The sequence below is a fragment of the Tachyglossus aculeatus genome, chromosome 1 (genome assembly GCF_015852505.1).
Source record: "Tachyglossus aculeatus isolate mTacAcu1 chromosome 1, mTacAcu1.pri, whole genome shotgun sequence".
Classification (NCBI taxonomy): domain Eukaryota; kingdom Metazoa; phylum Chordata; class Mammalia; order Monotremata; family Tachyglossidae; genus Tachyglossus; species Tachyglossus aculeatus.
Window position 1 is genome coordinate 169,460,257 of NC_052066.1, and position 19,724 is coordinate 169,479,980.

Consider the following 19,724-nt stretch of genomic DNA (forward strand, 5'->3'; position numbering starts at 1 on the left):
TCCCTTTAAGGATTGGGAATCGCTCCCTCCCTGGAACTACAACCCCCACAATGCACCGCGCCGGACCAGGGGGGCGTGGCGAATGACCACAACTCCCACAGTGCACTGCGCCGCGCTGGACGGGGACGCTGCGGGGGGAGGGAGTGACTACAACCCCCATAATGCACCGCGCCGGACCAGGGGGACGTGGCGAATGACTACAACCCCCACAATGCACTGCGCCTCGCTGGACGGGGACGCGGCGGGGGGAGGGAGTGACTACAACCCCCATAATGCTCTGCGCCGCGCTGGAAGGGGCCGCGGCGGGGGCTAGTAATGATGGCATTTGTTAAGCGATTACTATTCATTCAGTCGTATTTATTGAGCGCTTACTAGTCATTCATGCATTCACTCAGTCGTATTTATTGAGCGCTTACTATGTGCAGAGCACTGTACTAAGCGCTTGGGAAGTCCAACTTGGCAACATAGAGCGACGGTCCCTACCCAACAGTGGGCTCACAGTCTAGGAGGGGGAGACAGAGAACAAAACAAAACATATTAACAAAACAAAATAAATAGAACAGATATGTACAAGTAAAATAAATAGAGTAATAAATACGCACAAACATATATACCGGCGCTGTGGGGAAGGGAAGGAGGTAAGACGGGGGGGTGGAGAGGAAGGAGGGGGCTCAGTGTGGGAAGGCCTCCTGGAGGAGGTGAGCTCTCAGTAGGGCCTTGAAGGGAGGAAGAGAGCAGGTGTGCTTATGTAGATATTGAATGTATAGATGTATATTTAATACACATATATGTTCGTTGTGGGCAGAGAATGTGTCCGTTTTATTGTACTCTCCCAAGCACTTAGTGTCTCCCCCTTCTAATAATAATAATGGCATTTGTTAAGCGCTTACTATGTGCAAAGCACCATGCTAAGCACTGGGGGGATATAACGTGATCAGGTTGTCCCATGTGGGGCTCACAGTCAATCCCCATTTTACAGATGTGGTAACTGAGGCTCGGAGAAGTTAAGTGACTGGCCCAAGGTCACCCAGCAGACATGTGGCAGAGCCGGGATTCAAACCCATGACCTCTGACTCCAAAGCTCGTGCTCTTTCCACTGAGCCACACCCGCTGTTGGGTAAGGGACCGTCTCTATATGTTGCCAACTTGTACTTCCCAAGCACTCGGTACAGTGCTCTGCACACAGTAAGCGTTCAATAATAATAATAATAATAGCATTTATTAAGTGCTTACTATGTGCAAAACACTGTTCTAAGCACTGGGGAGGTTATAAGGTGATCAAATTGTCCCACGTAGGGCTCACAATCTTAATACCCATTTTACAGATGAGGGAACTGAGGCCCAGAGAAGTGAAGTGACTTGCCCAAAGTCACCCAGCTGACGAGTGGCGGAGGCGGAATTTGAACCCAGGACCTCCGACTTCCAAGCCCGGGCTCTTTCCTACTGAGCCACACTGCAGAGAAGTGAAGTGACTTGCCCAAAGTCGCCCAGCTGACGAGTGGCGGAGGCGGGATTTGAACCCAGGACCTCCGACTCCCAAGCCCGGGCTCTTTCCCACCGAGCCACGCTGCTTCTCTGAATTCCTTCATTCAGTCGTATTCATTGAAAGTTTCCTGTGTGCAGAAGCAGCGTGGCTCAGTGGGAAAGATCCCGGGCTTTGGAGTCCGAGGTCATGGGTTCAAATCCCGGCTCCGCCAGTTAGCAGTGTGACTTAGGGCAAGTCACTTCACTTCTCTGGGCCTCAGTTCCCTCATCTGTAAAATGGGGATGAAGACTGTGAGCCCCCGCCGTGGGACAACCTGATCATCTTGTAACCTCTCCAGCGCTTAGAACAGTGCTCTGCACATAGCAATGTTGTCTACCAGCAAACTTGGCATGACTGACTCCATCTTGTGCATACCAACAGTAACCCTTTATTTTGTGCAGACCGAAGCACTCCAGTGTTTGTAAAGTAACATTAACCAAAGTGGCCCCTCTCTGCCTGGAATGTCCCCATCCTGTGTTGACCGTTATCTCCTGACAACATCTTGTAAACAGGGATTTTAACACCAACCCAACCATGACAAACGGTTGTACTTTAACTTGGGATCTTGGAATGCCAAGGCCTCACGTAGGGCACTACTCTCGGGAAATCCTTTGTGCAGCTCGGATTTGAAAGCCAATAAAAGAGGAAGAAGCGGCTGGGATCGGGGCTGCTTGTCACTCGTGTACCTCTCCCGGGAGGTGAACGGGCGGGTAGCCACTTTCCTTCTTTCCTGCTCTATCTGAACTCACGTCTCCGAGTCATTTTTCCTATCTGCGTCACCACCCTGGGTACAAGAACGCTGCGGCCGATTTACACCGATTAACCTATTTTGCACCCTACTTGTCGATAACAGTAATACATACATATATATGTTTGTACATATTTATTACTCTATTTATTTTACTTGTACATATCTATTCTATTTATTTTATTTTGTCAGTATGTTTGGTTCTGTTCTCTGTCTCCCCCTTTTAGACTGTGAGCCCACTGCTGGGTAGGGACTGTCTCCATATGTTGCCAATTTGTACTTCCCAAGCGCTTAGTACAGTGCTCTGCACATAGTAAGCGCTCAATAAATGCGATTGATGATGATGATGATAGTAAGCGCTTAACAAATGCCATTATTATTATTATTATTATTTTTTTTCACTAAGCGCTTGGGACGAGCCGGCGACGTCGAAGGACGGTGGGGTTCGGCTCCCACAATGCACCGCGCCTCCGGGTGAAGGGGAGGGGACTACATTTCCCAGAGGCCACCGCGCCGGAAGGAGAACGTCGCTCGCCGCGCACGCAGCGAGACGACGACGAGGAGGAGGATGAGGGGGGCGGGAGGGAGCGAGTCCGGGCCGCGGCCGCGGCGGGGTAGCTGGGGGAAGAAGCCTGTGGGGCCGCCATTGTCCTCGTCCTCGTCCTCCGGGAAGGCGGCCCCCTCAGCGCGGGGCTGGGCCCCGCTGGCCCTGGTGACGCTGTCCGCCATCGCCACCCGCTTCCACCGCCTGCCCGAGCCGCCCCACGTCTGGTGAGCCAGGGGAGGGGCGGGGCCCCCGCGGACGCGGCGCTATGGCAACGGCGGCGTCCGGCGTCCTGATTGGCCCAGGGCCGGCGCCCCGGCGTCCTGATTGGCCGAGGCCCGTGATTGACGGGCGGGCCCGGGCCGGGAGGCGGCGCTGCCCCGCCTGAGGCGAGGGGGCTGCTGAAGCGTGCTGGTGTCGTGAGCACGAGGACTAATAACAATCAATCAATCATATTTATTGAGCGCTTACTATGTGCGGAGCACTGTGCTAAGCGCTTGGGAAGTACAGATTGGCAACATAGAGAGACAGTCCCTACCCAACAGGGGGCTCACAGTCTAAAAGATAGTGATGGTATTTGTTAAGCGCTTAACCTACATAATAATAGTAATCATGGCATTTATTAAGCGCTCACTATGTGCAAAGCACTGTTCTGAGCGCTGGGGAGGTGACCAGGTGATCATCCGCCAAGCTAGCTCTCTTCCTCCCTTCAAGGCCCTACTGAGAGCTCACCTCCTCCAGGAGGCCTTCCCAGACTGAGCCCCTTCCTTCCTCTCCCCCTCGCCCCCCTCTCCATCCCCCCCATCATACCTCCTTCCCTTCCCCACAGCACCTGTATATATGTTTGTACATATTTATTACTCTATTTTTTATTTTACTTGTACATATCTATTCTATTTATTTTATTTTGTTAGTATGTTTGGTTTAGTTCTCTGTCTCCCCCTTTTAGACTGTTAGCCCACTGTTGGGTAGGGACTGTCTCTATATGTTGCCAGTTTGTACTTTCCAAGCGCTTAGTACAGTGCTCTGCACACAGTAAGCGCTCAATAAATACGATTGATGATGATGATGATAATAATAATGATGGCATTTATTAAGCGCTTACTATGTGCAAAGCACTGTTCTAAGCGCTGGGGAGGTTACACAGGGATCAGGTTGTCCCACGGGGGGCTCACAGTCTTAATCCCCATTTTACAGATGAGGTAACTGAGGCCCAGAGAAGTTAAGTGACTTGCCCAGAGTCACACGGCTGATGATCAGGTTGTCCCACGGGGGGGCTCACAGTCTTCACCCCCATTTTGCAGAGGAGGGAACTGAGGCCCAGAGAAGTGAAGCGACTTGCCCGACGTCCCACAGCTGACAGGTGGCGGAGCTGGGATCTGAACCCGTGACCTCTGACCCCAAAGCCCGGGCTCTTTCCGCCGAGCCACGCTGCTTCTCCATATCTGTAATTTATTATATTAATGAATGTCTCCCCCACTAGACTGTATGTTCATTGTGGGCAGGGAATGTGCCTGTTCATTCTTATAATGTACGCTCCCAAGCACTTAATACAGTGCTCTATTTGTTAAGCGCTTAACCTACATAATAATGATAGTGATGGTATTAAGCGCTTAACCTACATAATAATAATAATAATGATAGTGATGGTATTTGTTAAGCGCTTAACCTACATAATAATAATAATGATAGTGATGGTATTAAGCACTTAACCTACATCATAATAATAATAATGATAGTGATGGTATTAAGCGCTTAACCTACATAATGATAATAATAATGATAGTGATGGTATTAAGCGCTTAACCTACATAATAATAATAATGATAATGATGGTATTTGTTAAGCGCTTAATCGACATAATAATAATGATAGTGATGGTATTTGTTAAACACTTAATCTACATAATAGTAATAATAATGATAGTGATGGTATTTGTTAAGCGCTTAACCTACATAATAATAATAATGATAGTGATGGTATTTGTTAAGCGCTTAACCTACATAATAATAATAATGATGATAGTGATGGTATTTGTTAAGCGCTTAACCTACATAATAATAATAATGATGATGGTGATGGTATTTGTTAAGCGCTTAACCTACATAATAATAATAATAATGATAGTGATGGTATTTGTTAAGCGCTTAACCTACATAATAATAATGATAATAATGATAGTGATGGTATTTAAGCACTTAACCTACATAATGATAATAATAATAATGATAGTGATGGTATTTGTTAAGCGCTTAACCTACATCATAATAATGAAAATAATGGTAGTGATGGTATTTGTTAAGCGCTTAACCTACATAATAATAATAATAACAATGATAGTGATGGTATTTGTTAAGCGCTTAACCTACATAATAATAATGATAATAATGATAGTGATGATGGTATTAAGCGCTTAACCTACATAATAATAGTAATGATAGTGATGGTACTTGTTAAGTGCTTAACCTACATAATAATAATGATAGTGATGGTACTTGTTAAGCACTTAACCTATGTAATAATCATAATGATAATGATGGTATTTGTTAAGTGCTTAACCTACATAATAATAATAATGATAGTGATGGTATTTGTTAAGCGCTTAACCTACATAATAATAATAATGATGATAGTGATGGTATTTGTTAAGCGCTTAACCTACATAATAATAATGATGATGGTGATGGTATTTGTTAAGCGCTTAACCTACATAATAATAATAATAATGATAGTGATGGTATTAAGCGCTTAACCTACATAATAATAATGATAATAATGATAGTGATGGTATTTAAGCACTTAACCTACATAATAATAATAATAATAATAATAATGATAGTGATGGTATTTGTTAAGCGCTTAACCTTCATCATAATAATGAAAATAATGATAGTGATGGTATTTGTTAAGCGCTTAACCTACATAATAATAATAATAACAATGATAGTGATGGTATTTGTTAAGCGCTTAACCTACATAATAATAATGATAATAATGATAGTGATGATGGTATTAAGCGCTTAACCTACATAATAATAGTAATGATAGTGATGGTACTTGTTAAGCGCTTAACCTACATAATAATAATGATAGTGATGGTACTTGTTAAGCACTTAACCTACGTAATAATCATAATGATAGTGATGGCACTTGTTAAGCACTTAACCTACATAATAATAATAATGATAGTGATGGTACTTGTTAAGCGCTTAACCTACATAATAATAATAATAATGATAATGATAGTGATGGTACTCGTTAAGCGCTTAACCTACATAATAATAATAATAATAATAATAATAGTGATGGTATTTAAGCGCTTAACCTACATCATCATCATCATAATAATGATAGTGATGGTACTTGTTAAGCGCTTAACCTACATCATCATCATAATAATAATGATAGTGATGGTACTTGTTAAGCGCTTAACCTACAAAATAATAATGATGAATAGGCCCCTCAGTAGGCCCTACTGAGAGCTCACCTCCTCCAGGAGGCCTTCCCAGACTGAGCCCCCTCCTTCCTCTTCCCCTCCGCCCCCTCTCCATTCCCCCCACCTTACCTCCTTCCCTTCCCCACAGTACCTGTATATATGTTTTTGCGTATTTATTACTCTATTTTACTTGTACATATTCTATTTATTTTATTTTGTTAATATGTTTTGTTTTGTTCTCTGTCTCCCCTTTCTAGACTGTGAGCCCGTTGTGGAGTAGGGACCGTCTCTATATGTTGCCAACTTGTACTTCCCAAGTGCTTAGTACAGTGCTCTGCACATAGTGCTCAATAAATATGATTGAATGAATGATAGTGATGGTATTTGTTAAGCCCTTAACCTACATAATAATAATAATGGTAGTGATAGTATTTGTTAAGCGCTTAACCTAGATAATAATAATAATGATAGTGATGGTATTTGTTAAGCACTTAACCTAGATAATAATAATAATAATAATGGTAGCATAATGGTATTAAGCGCTTAACCTCGATGATGATAATGATAATAATAATAGTGATGGTATTTGTTAAGCGCTTAACCTCAATGATGATGATAATAATAGTGATGGTATTTGTTAAGCGCTTAACCTCGATGATGATGATAATCATAGTGATGGTATTTGTTGAGCGCTCGACCTTGATGATGATGATAGTGATGGTATTTAAGCGCTTAGCCTCGATGATGATGATGATTATAATAGTGATGGTATTTAAGCGCTTAACCTCGATGATGATAACAATAGTGATGGTATTTAAGCGCTTAACCTCGATGATGATGATGATAATAATAGTGATGGTATTTGTTAAGCGCTTAACCTCGATGATGATGATGATAATAATAGTGATGGTATTTGTTAAGCGCTTAACCTCGATGATGATGATGATGATAATAATAGTGATGGTATTTGTTCAGCGCTTAACCTCGATGATGATGATGATGATGATGATAATAATAGTAATGGTATTAAGCGCTTAACCTCGATGATGATGATAATGATAATAATAATAGTGATGGTATTTGTTAAGCGCTTAACCTCGATGATGATGATGATGATAATCATAGTGATGGTATTTGTTAAGCGCAACCTCGATGATGATGATAATCATAGTGATGGTATTTGTTAAGCGCTTAACCTCGATGATGATGATGATAATAATAGTGATGGTATTTAAGCACTTAACCTCGATGATGATGAAGATAATAATAATAGTGATGGTATTTGTTAAGCGCTTAACCTCGATGATGATGATAGTAATAGTGATGGTATTTAAGCGCTTAACCTCGATGATGATAATAATAATAACAGTGATGGTATTTGTTAAGCGCTTTACCTCGATGATGATGATAATAATAACAGTGATGGTATTTGTTAAGCTCTTAACCTCGATGATGATGATGATGATAATAATAATAGTGATGGTATTTGTTAAGCGCTTAACCTCGATGATGATGATGATGATAATAATAATAGTGATGGTATTTGTTAAACGCTTAACCACAATGATGATGATGATGATAATAATAGTGATGGTATTTAAGCGCTAAACCTCGATGATGATGATGATAATAATAGTGATGGTATTTGTTAAGCGCTTAACCTCGATGATGATGATGATGATAATAATAGTGATGGTATTTGCTAAGCGCTTAACCTCGATTATTGCTATTAATTATTACTATGTGCAAAGCACTGTTTTAAGCGCTGGGGAGGCTACAAGGTGATCAGGTTGTCCCACGGGGGGGCTCACAGTCAATTCCCATTTTACAGATGAGGTAACTGCGGCACAGAGAAGTGAAGTGACTTGCCCAAAGTCACACAGCTGACAATTGTCAAGTCCCAGGTTTGCCATTTGTCTGCTGTGTGACTTTGGGCGAGTCAGTTCACTTCTCTGTGCCTGTTCCCTCATCTGTAAAATGGGGATTATGACCGTGAGCCCCACTTGGCACAACCTGATGACCTTGTATCTACCCCAGTCCTTAGAACAGTGCTCGGCACATAGTAAGCACTTAATAATGATGGTATTTGTTATTATTATGTCCTGAGGGGTGAATACAAGATAATCAGGTCGGATAAGTTCCCTGTCCCATGTGGCGCTCACAGTCTAAGGGGGTGGGGAGATATATCTATATCTATCTATCTATATCTATCTATCTGTCTATCTATATATATATATACACACACACACAGAGTGTGTGTGTGTATGTGTGTGTGTGTGTGTGTGTGTGTGTGTGTGTGTGTGAGAAAACAGGTATTTTACAGAAGAAGAAACTGAGTCCCTGCAAGGTTAATTGCCTCACGCAGCAGGCAAGCAGGCTCACATGACGTCACCCAGTAGGCAAGTGGTGGAGCTGGATTAATAATAATAATAATGATGGCATTTATTAAGCACTTACTATGTGCAAAGCACTGTTCTAAGCGCTGGGGAGGTTACAAGGTGATCAGGTTGTCCCAAGCGGGGTGGGGGCTTACAGTGTTAATCTCATCCCCGTCTCCATCCCCCTCATCTTACCTCCTTCCCTTCCCCACAGCACCTGTATATATGTTTGTACATATTTATTACTCTATTTTACTTGTACATATCTATTCTATTTATTTTGTTAGTATGTTTGGTTTTGTTCTCTGTCTCCCCCTTTTAGACTGTGAGCCCACTGTTGGGTAGGGACTGTCTCTAGATGTTGCCAACTTGTACTTCCCAAGCGCTTAGTACAGTGCTCTGCACACAGTAAGCGCTCAGTAAATACGATTGATTGATTGATTAATCCCATTTTACAGATGAGGTAACTGAGGCCCAGAGAAGTCAAGTGACTTGCCCAAAGTCACCCAGCTGACAAGTGGCGGAGCCGGGATTTGAACCCGTGAACTCTGACTCCAAAGCCCGGGCTCTTTCCACTGAGCCACGCTGCTTTTTATGAGGACGCCCAAACCCGCACGCTTTCCACTGGGCCACGCCACTTCTGCCCTCAGAGGGGATTGCCAAAAGGTCTGCCCTTGCTGCCTCATCCCGGGAATGGAGGCCGTTCCGACAGCAAGGGATAGCCAAAGACTTGATGACCGGAAGACTAGGTCTGACGACAGGCCTGGGAAGAAGAGGTGGGTGGTGGATTTCAGCCTCTCACTTCCCACAGCCTTTTTTTTATGGTATTTATTAAGCGCTTCCTATGCACCAGGCACTGTACTGAGCAAGCTAATCAAGTTGGGCACAGTCCCCGTCCCACATGGGCCTCACAGTCTTCATCCCCGCTTTCCAGATGAGGGAACTAAGAGCAGTGAAGTGACTTGCCCAAGGACAGCCAGCGTGGTGGAGCCAAGATTGGAACCCAGGTCCTGTGACTCCAGGCCTGGGCTCTTTCCATTAGACCATGCTGCCTCTCTACATTTAGTATTAACCAGGCATTTAGTTGGGAAGAGAGAAAACAGGGAGCTTTTAGGCATTTGTAAGGGAGAAAAGCGGTATTGGGCAGAGAAGAGCGTAGGAGTCTTTTCAGGAATTTGATTTATGTCTTTTTCACTGGGGAGTGCACAACTGCTGGCTGTACAAGTGCTGGCTCTTCTGCTACTAGAGTCAAGGAAGGGTGTCTGGTGCTTTATATACCATATGAAGCATATTCATATTCATATTCATGAGCCCTCTCCTTCCTCTCCCCCTCTCCATCCCCCCACCTTACCTCCTTCCCTTACCCACAGCACCTGTATATATGTTTGTACGTATTTATTACTCTATTTATTTTACTTGTACATATCCCTTCTATTTTATTTTGTTCATATGTTTTGTTTTGTTGTCTGTCTCCCCCTTCTAGACTGTGAGCCCACTGTTGGGTAGGGACCGTCTCTGTTTGGTGCCAACTTGTACTTCCCAAGCGCTTAGTACAGTGCTCTGCACACAGTAAGTGCTCAATAATTACGATTGATTGATTGATATACAGGAACGGAACATTGACCCCACACTCCGCTCCCCTGACACCCATCTGCTGTCGGTACCCCCGATATCATCTGTCCCACCGCCTACAGCATGGCGGAGTGGATAGAGCATGGGCCCGGGAGTCAAAAGGTCGTGGGTTCTAATCTCGGATCTGCCGCTTATCTGCTGTGTGACCTTGGGCGAGCCATTTTACTTCTCTGGGCCTCAGTTACCTCATCTGTAATAGAGAGATTGAGACTGTGAGCCCCACATGGGACAGGGACCGTGTCCAGTCCGATTAGCTTGTATCCACCCCAGCACTTAGTACAGTACCTGGCACATAGGTGCTTACCGAATACTATTATTATTATTATTGTTGTTGTTTTTATTATAATTACCTCTTGCTCATATTCTCTCTGGGGCCTGGAATTCCCACCCCCTTCATATCTGGCATTTCACCACCCTCCCCATCGTCAAAACCTTCCTAAAATCACATCCTTCCTCTCAGATGAGGAGGAAACAAATAAACCCTTTACTTCCTCTATCTACCCACTCTTCTGTGCACATTATGCATTGGTTGTGTACTTCTTAAGCACTTTGATACCCCAGCCCAAAATACTTATGTAAATATTCTTATATTCCATTTTTCCCCTATCCCTAAAATATTTTAATGTCTCCTGTAGACTGTAAACGCCTTATGGGCAAGGGTCACATCCGCCAACACTGTTGTATTGTTCTTTCCCAAGCACTTAGTACAGTGCCCTGCACACAGTAAGTACTCAATAAATACCAGTGGTGGATTGTGCTTAATAATAGTAATAGTGGTGTCTGTCAAGCATGTTACTATATGCCAATCACCGTACAAAATGCTGGATGGATACAGGTTAACGAGGTTGGACAGAGTACCTGCCCCACATGATGCTCAAAGTCAAACGGGGAGGCGGAACAGGTAAATTATCCCCATTTTACTGTTAAGGAAACTGAGGCTTGGAGAAGCTAAGTGAACTTGTCAAAAAGTCACCCAGCAGGCAAGTAGTAGAGCCAGGATTAGAACCCAGGTCTCTTGACTCCCAGACTCACACTCTCTCCACTAGGCCACACTGCATCTAACCCAGTTGATTCCCAAGGTACACAGGAGCCTTGCGGTTTTGCTCTCAAAGCTTGTGTGCTTCACAAGAAGGAAAGAAGCACGTCTTGCAAGTCCGTGTTTGGTTTCTTTTTTTAACTCTGGGAGGGTCCAACTGAGGATCATAGGGTCAGTGGGCAGTAAGCGCTCGATAGATACGATTGAAGCGCTCGATCAATATGATTGAATGAGATCAGAACTCTTTTGGTTTTGCTGGGCCGAAACTAGCAGGAGGAGAAGGTTGATAAGCCTTGCTTCTTCCATCTGCCGCGATCCCGCACCTGCGCTGGGTCCCGGGATTTTTCAGGTGAGTTCAATTGAAGGCTGCTGGTTTTTGCTTGCTGCTGCTGCTGCCCCCAAATCACTTTTCCCTTTTGTTCTCCCTCCAGTTGGGACGAGACACACTTCGGGAAAATGGGAAGTTACTACATCAATCGCACCTTTTTTTTTGATGTCCACCCACCCCTGGGGAAGGTAAGGAGCTCTACTGTCTGCGCTGGGGAATCTGTACCTGCGGCTCTCCATCCCAGCTAGGCTTGAGGGGGGCTGGGGAAGCATGTGTTACCGTAATATTAACAGTTAACTGTGGTGTTTAAGTCCTTACTATGTACCAGGCACTGGTCTAAACTCCGGATAGGTATAAGATAATCCGGCTGGACACAGTCCCTGTCCACATTTAGGGAGAGAACAGGAATTTAATCCCCACTTGACAGACAAAGAAACTGAGGCAAAGTGAAGTGACTTGCCCAAGATCACCCAGCAGGCCAGTAGCACAGCGGAGATTAGAACCCAGATCCTCCAACTCCCGGGCTCGAGCTCTTTTCACTGGGCCGCGCTGCTTCTCGTTTCTCCCTTCAACAGTCCCTTGCCAGTTCTGCTACGAGGGAGGAATGGGTTCGAAACTCTATTTTCCTCCGGGGCAGAGGAACGTACAGCCTCCTGCAACTCTCCTTTTTCTTTCTGGAAAGTGCTTGGTTCTTTCTGTGAAGATGAGAGAGAGGGGAGGAATGAGAATGGCGGCAGGCAGGTGGTTTCTAATGAGGAGGGGGTTTCAGGTGCAGAATGTCAGGTGAAGTAACTTTGAGGAACAGGAATGAAGCACTTTCTCCAAGCAGGCACCTTACGGTGATAATAATAATAATAATGATGGCATTTATTAAGCGCTTACTATGTGCAAAGCACTGTTCTCCGATCTACCCAACTCACAGGCTTAGTTGAATTATCTCTGGCTTGGCGGTTCCCGTTCTGAACGAACGTTGGGATTTGAATCGGCCCATCTGTGCGGGGCTGGGGTGCGGATTCACGGGGCGGTTTCGGTTGTACAGCCTCAGATGTCTTTCTCGAGCAGTGGGGAGTTCAGAGCAGTAAAGCTGTACTTTCGCCTCCCCATGTGTCTGAGGTTAGAGGAAACTCCTGGGGAATGCCCTGAATGAAGACCCCGCTGACGATGCCAAGCTCGGTTCTTTTGGCACCGTGTATTAAAGCAACACGAGGGCCTTGGGGAAATCTCATGTGTTTCCTCTGAGGAGGAGTCCTACTTTCCCAGAATTCGGGCTGCACGGTCTGGAATCCAAAGAAAGGCTCCCTCTGGGCTCTAGACATCTCCCCCTCTAGACCGCAAGCTCGCTGTGGGCAGGCAACGAGTCTACCAACTCTGGGATAGCGCACCCTCCCAAGCGCTTACTACAGTGTGCTCTGCACACAGTCAGCGCTGAATTGACTGAGAAGGAAATTAAACCTATCTGAAAAATCAACATGCCAGTGGCCCAGATGAAATAAGTCCTCTCCGGTCTCAGAAGCAACAGTGTTACTAGAATAGGTCACCCTGTGTCACCATGCCATAATAGTAATGATGGCATTTATTAAGCACTTACTATGTGCAAAGCACTGTTCTAAGTGCTGGGGAGGTTACAAGGTGATCAGGTTGTCCCACGGGGGGCTCACAGTCTTCATCCCCATTTTACAGATGAGGTAACTGAGGCCTAGAGAAGTTGTGACTTGAGCAAAGTCACACAGCTGACAGGTAGCGGAGCCGGGATTTGAACCCATGACCTCTGACTCCAAAGCCCGGGCTCTTTCCACTGAGCCACGCTGCGTCTCTAAGCCGCGTTCTGTTTCCGTGCATACGAGGCCATATGGCCTTTCAGCTAATTTCTCTTTGGAACCCTACAATCAGTCAATCATATTTATTGAGCACCTGCTGTATGAAGAGTGCTGCACTAAGTGCCTGGGAGAGTACGAGATAACATTATAACAGACACATTCCCTGCTCATAGCGAGCTTACAGTCTCCAGCTTTGCTATGCTCTCTGTTTCTGTCAAATTTGATATTTCAGCTGCTGCCAGGACAATTGCCTACAGGCCGAAAGCAGAGTCTGGGTAGGATGGTTTCATTCACTAGTAATGATAATAATCAAAGTTTTTAAGCACTTACTGCGTGCCCAGCCCAGGAGTAGTTACAAGATCATCAGATTCATTCATTCATTCAATCATTTATTGAGCGCTTACTGTGTGCAGAGCACTGTACTAAGCGCTTGGGAAGTACAAGTTGGCAACATATAGAGACGGTCCCTACCCAACAGTGGGCTCACAGTCTAGAAAGGGGAGACAGAGAACAAAACAAAACATATTAACAAAATAAGTAGAATAAATATGTACAAGTAAAATAAATCGAGTAATAAATACATACCTACATATATACAGGTGCTGTGGGGAAGGGAAGGAGGTAAGGTGGGGGGGATGAGGAGGGGGAGAGGAAGGAGGGGACTCAGTCTGGGATGGCCTCCTGGAGGAGGTGAGCTCTCAGTTGAAAGAAATAAAAGTTTATTTCCTTTAGGTTTGCTGGTCAAATATATGAATATATGGAGTTATTGATTTGAACAAAATCCGAACACAATTTGGTTATAGGTAATTTAAAATGGTCCATAACTGGTGATGACATTAAAATCTAATTATGATAGTAATCGGGAGCTAACAAATATCTCAAAGTTTACACTCCAGAATAAAGTTAACTTATAATGTTATCCCCTAACTTTTTGCCTTGCATGAAGATTGCTGGTCAAAGATATATACTTCTATTCAATACACACATATAGTTTTTATTTTCTGTTGTGATGTTTTCCTGGGCTAAGTCCCTTCAAAAGATGAAGACACTATAACACAAAGTAAAAAATATAACACATACATGTGTATGCTATATCAGCTCTCTATTTGCAAACTTTTCAAATGTCTTTCCTGATCCCTGTTCCACACAGTTGAAGAAGAAAGGAAGCAGAGACTCTATCTCCACTTTATAAACCAAGGCCCAGAGAAGTAAAGAAACTTACCTAAGGTCACACAGCAGGCAAGTGGTAGAGGCAGGATTAAAAGCCAGGTCTCTTCCCTCCCAGGCCTATGCTCTTCCCACTAGACCACACTGCTCCTCTCCCAAAGGCATTTCAAATAGGGGAATAGAGCTTGACGTCTTATTAGAAAACACAAACCTTGTCCTGATTGCTTTATCGATCATTCAGTCAATCGTATTTATTGAGTGCTTACCGTATGCAGAGCTCATAATGGGCAGGGAAGGTGTCTGCTAATTCTGTTGTATTCTCCCAAGCACCTAGTACAGTGTTCTGCACATATAAGTGCTCAGTAAATATGATTGATTGCTTGACTGCTTGGGAGATTACAGTACAGTAGTGTTGGGAGACAGTCCCTGCCCATTCATTCATTCAGTCGTATTTATTGAGCAATTACTGTGTGCAGAGCACTGTACTAAGCACTTAATACAACAACCTTACAGTCTACAGGGAGAGGCAGACATGAAGTAAATTACAGCTATGTACATAAGTGCTTTGGGGCTAAAGGTGGGTTGAATGAAGGATGCAGGTGATTTAGGTTTGAGAAAACAGGCAGGGCCACTTTGTGTTTGTCAGCAATTTCTTTTGGAATTAAGAGCAACTAGCAGCAAAGCCTAGTGAGAGGAAACCTCTGGTCTCTCTCTGCTTCTGTCCTTTCAAGTTTGTCTCTGTTCCGCTCTCCCTGCCCTTCCTGCTCTTCCTCTATTGATTGCCTTCCCTGCTCTCCTTTTCTCCTTTTTTTTTTTTTAAGAAAAAAAGGCATTTGTTAAGCACTTCCTATGTGCTAGGCACTGGAGTGGATACAACTAATTAGGGTGGATACATTCCAGGTCCCATGTGGGGCTTACAGATGAGGTAACCGAGGCACAGTGAAGCGAAGTGACTTGTCCAAGGACCCACAGCAGGCAAGTGGCAGAGCCGAGATTAGAACCCAGGTCCTTCTGACTCCCAGGTGTGGGCTTTATCCACTAGGCCGTGTTCCTCCTCACCGTGGCTCCTCTTCCTAAGGCCTGAATGGCTCTGTTCCCTTTCCCCCATCCAGCCTGGAAGGAATGGGACACATGGATAAGGACAGAATTCCTGGTTCCGTCTCCCCATTTTCCAGCAAACAAAATGAGGCCGAAGGGCAGCTGCTCACTCTCCTGGCACATCAGATTGCCCTTTTACCTATTAGGCACCGTCTATTTCAAAAGGTGCCGCCATCCCAGATCCTAGGGATTTCCATCTTCCCCCACAGGCCCCAGACCCATCCCATTTCTCATTCCCACAGAGCCCTTGGCACAGAGAAGACTCGTTTCCAACACTGAGGTCCGGAGATAGAGGCCTGTAACTCTGCAGCAGCATGAAAGAGCATCGTGGTTGGTCAGTGGACCTTCACGTCCATTGCACCGGGGGCTTGCGGACGTGGGTCCAGCTGGAGTACAGGGAGGAGGAAAACTCAGCGCCTTAATGCCTCTCTCTGTCTGTCACTTTTCGTCTTCCTCTCTGTGGGCGTGGGGCTGTAACTGTAGTTTACAAAATCAAGAAGAATGCGGAGGGCAAACCCTTAAAGCCAGGAGGCACGTACTGAAGTTCGACAGTGGTAGATGGAGCCGAGAGAAGGAAACTGCTACCTCAGGTTGCTGTGTGGGCCAAAAAGGACAGGTTACAGAGGGATTACGGATATGTTTGCGGACAGGAGGTCCACGGGGGTTATTAGACAAGATGGTAGGGATGTGGAGGGAAAACGTAGGGGCAATAGGAAACGGAGAAGGGCTACATAAATAGAGGGCTGGTCTGTCCATATGGTGGGCTTGGGGGGAGGGAAAGGGGTGGGTTGTTAGATGGATCCTCCCTGGCCGTGAGGCTTGTGGAAGGAGGGCAAACATGGCTTTGGGCCGCCTCTGTTGTCACGGTCAGAGCCGGCCCGATGGACAACCGGCCGGCCCCAGCCTCGTGTTTCTTCTGCTCTCTTGTTTTCCCCAGATGCTGATAGGACTAGCTGGCTACTTGAGCGGCTACGATGGCACCTTCCCTTTCCAGAAGCCAGGGGACCGATACGAGCATCACAGCTATGTGGGGATGAGGGGGGTAAGGCCATGGTAACCAAACCGGGGACTGGGACACCCAGCTGGCTTAAACCATTCTGACCCTCTGCCCCAACCCTTGGCTAAGAATAATCAGAGTGACCTGGGCCAGTAGAGAGATCTCTCCATTTATTACTGGCTTTGGGATGGATGATGAACCTCTCCTTTGCACCTGCCTAGAGCTATTCATCTCCGATTGGAAGTGGAATTAGGCTAAGGGTTATACAGAGGAAAAAACCTCACCTCTTGGAGTTTCATTGTTAAACAGTCCTTGGCCTTATTATTAATAATAATAATTATTATTAATGTAATGGTGTTTATTGAGCACTTACTATGTGCTCAGCATTGGGGTGGAGACAAGATTATCAGATTGGACGCAGGCCCTGCCCCACAGGGGCTTACAATCATCTTCCCATTTTACGGATGAGAAGATAGAGATTGAGCGGTTGTGACTTGCCCAAGGTAACAAAGTAGGCCAGTGACAGGGCTGGGGCTTGAATCCGGCTCCCTGGACGTACAGGCCTAAATTATTTCACCACACCATGTGGCCTCCCTCCTGAGTCTCAAACGCCAAACTCAACAGAAAACTCGATCAAGTTGAAGCAGCGTGAAAGCAGCATGGGCCTCAGAGTTAGAGGACCTGGGTTCTAATCCCAGTTTTTCCACTAATCTGATGAGTGACCTTGGGCCAACCACTTAGCTTCTCTGTGCCTCAGATCCCTCATCTGTAAAATGGGGATTAAGACTGGGAGCCCCTTGTGGGACATGGGCTGTATCCGATCTGAAGATCTTGTGTAGTAATAATAATAATGATGGCTTTTATTAAGCGCTTACTACGTGCAAAGCACTGTTCTAAGGTCTGGGGAGGTTACAAGGTGATCAGGTTGTCCCACGGGGGGCTCACAGTCTTAATCCCCATTTCACAGATGAGGTAACTGAGGCCCAAAGAAGTTAAGTGACTTGCCCAAAGTCACACAGCTGGCAGTTGGCGGAGCCGAGATTTGAACCCATGACATCTGACTCCAAAGCCCGGACTCTTTCCACTGAGCCACGCTGCTTCCACTTAGTACAGTGTTTGGCACATAGTAAGTGCTTAACAAATACCATTTAAAAAAAAAATCCCAGCTGGTGAACGTGCAGCTTAAAATGTGGGAACGCAGGATGATCTTTAGCTCTTTTCCCACCAAGGTCCTGAAATGCTGTCACCAGCCACGTTTTGTGATTGCTCCTGATCTCAGGAAGATTTTTCCCATTCAGGTGACTGGCTCTGAATCGAACTAATTCCCCAAACTGGCCTGTCTCCCGTCGGCTATCCAAAGCGGGCACCGGATGTAGATGCCGACATTCATCCAGAGGTCCAATCCCTCCCCCCGGGGCCATTGTGCTCAACTGGTGTTTTGGAAGGATGGGGAGTGTCAGTGAGAATGTGAGAAACATCACGGCCTGTGTTTTTCTTCAGGGAGAATCACAGTGCTCAGTGCCTAGTTATAATGAGCCCATGCTACATTTCTCGGCAAGGTCTTTATCTCCTTTATTCTCCCAATAGCCCTCACGGCGCTCCCATTTTATAGAGTGGAAGATTAAGGCTCGGAGGGATGAAATGATTCGTAGTGGCACGTCGGGGAGTACCAGCCCTAGTCCATGGATTCCTTGCCTAGTGCCCTCTCCGTTCACTGAGAGATCCAGCGATGTCAGGATGGGGTTCGTAGAGGAATCCCGCCCTTGCCAACGTTCCTAATGGAAATCCCAAAATAATGAGGTACTCCATCTGAATGAGCTGGCAGGGACCGATAATCTTTATTGAAATAGGACCTTCCCAGTGCCGAGAGGCTGCGGGATTATGAGATGATCCCGATGCTTTGGGCTGTTTCTCTGACCAGTTGATCTCATACGGTTCCCATCCATTCTTGCTTAGTTCTGTGCTTTCCTGGGCTCCTGTCTGGTCCCCCTTGCCTACCTCACAGTGCTGGAGCTGACCGGGTCCCTACCTGCAGCCTTGCTGGCGGCTGCCCTTCTGACCTTCGGTAAGTTGCCGACGCAGGTGGAAAGAGCCGGCCTGTGTCCCGTCGGCACGGAGTGAAGCCAAAACTGTGTATATCTGTAATTTATGTATTTCTAGTAAGGTTTGTCTCCCCCTCTAGGCTCTAAGCTCCTTGTGGGCAGGGACTGTGTTATGTTGTACTCATAACTCAATAAATACTGACTGACTGTGGAATTGGACGTTCCGCATTTGTGATTCAGATACCTATTGATCGCCTCTTGCACCGTAATGACGACGGTGTTTATTGAACACATAATATATGCCAAACACCGGGATGTGAGGTGGAATCAGATCAGACATATTGATGCCTGTATACTTGTGTTGATGTGTACGTATCTGTAATTTTATTTATTTATATTGATGCCTCTTTACTTGTTTTATGTCTGTCTTCCCCCTTCTAGACTGTGTGGTCAGGGATTGTTTCTCTTAATTGCCGAATTGTAGTTTCCAAGTGCTTAGTACAGTGCTCTGCACACAGTAAGTGCTCAATAAATACAGTTGAATGAATGAATCAGACACAGGCTCATGATGGAAGAGGAAGGGGGAACAGGTATTTTATCCCCCTTTTACCCATGAGGAAACCGAGGCACGGAGAAATCTAGCAATTTGTCCAAGGTCACACACAGGCAAGAAACGGCGTTCGGATTAGAACTCAGGTCTTAGACTCATCATCATCATCAGTCGTATTTATTGAGCGCTTACTGTGTGCAGAGCACTGTACTAAGCGCTTGGGAAGTACAAGTTCCCAGTAGCAGGCTCTCGCAGCCATGCTGTCTCCGTGTGTCACATTCCTGGTCAGAAGAGTGCCCTATTAATGTAACAGGTTTATTATTTGGGTGCGAACACGGTATGTTTGGGATTGTCCGTCTTGCATCCACCCAGGAATCTTAACCATCAGTGCAGTCTTCTTTCAGTCCAAAGCCCAACTATATACGT

General features: G+C 45.4%; 1 protein-coding gene across 1 annotated transcript in view; it reads left to right on the forward strand.

Moving 5' to 3' along the window:
• POMT2 (protein O-mannosyltransferase 2) overlaps nt 1-19,724 on the forward strand; it is a 52,395-nt gene that overhangs the window by 3,777 nt on the left and 28,894 nt on the right. The window contains exons 2-6 of the mRNA XM_038746060.1: nt 102-312; nt 2,892-3,044; nt 11,731-11,815; nt 16,647-16,751; nt 18,663-18,771. Coding sequence (XP_038601988.1) covers nt 102-312; nt 2,892-3,044; nt 11,731-11,815; nt 16,647-16,751; nt 18,663-18,771 — 663 coding nt within the window. The remainder of the gene's footprint in view (nt 1-101; nt 313-2,891; nt 3,045-11,730; nt 11,816-16,646; nt 16,752-18,662; nt 18,772-19,724) is intronic.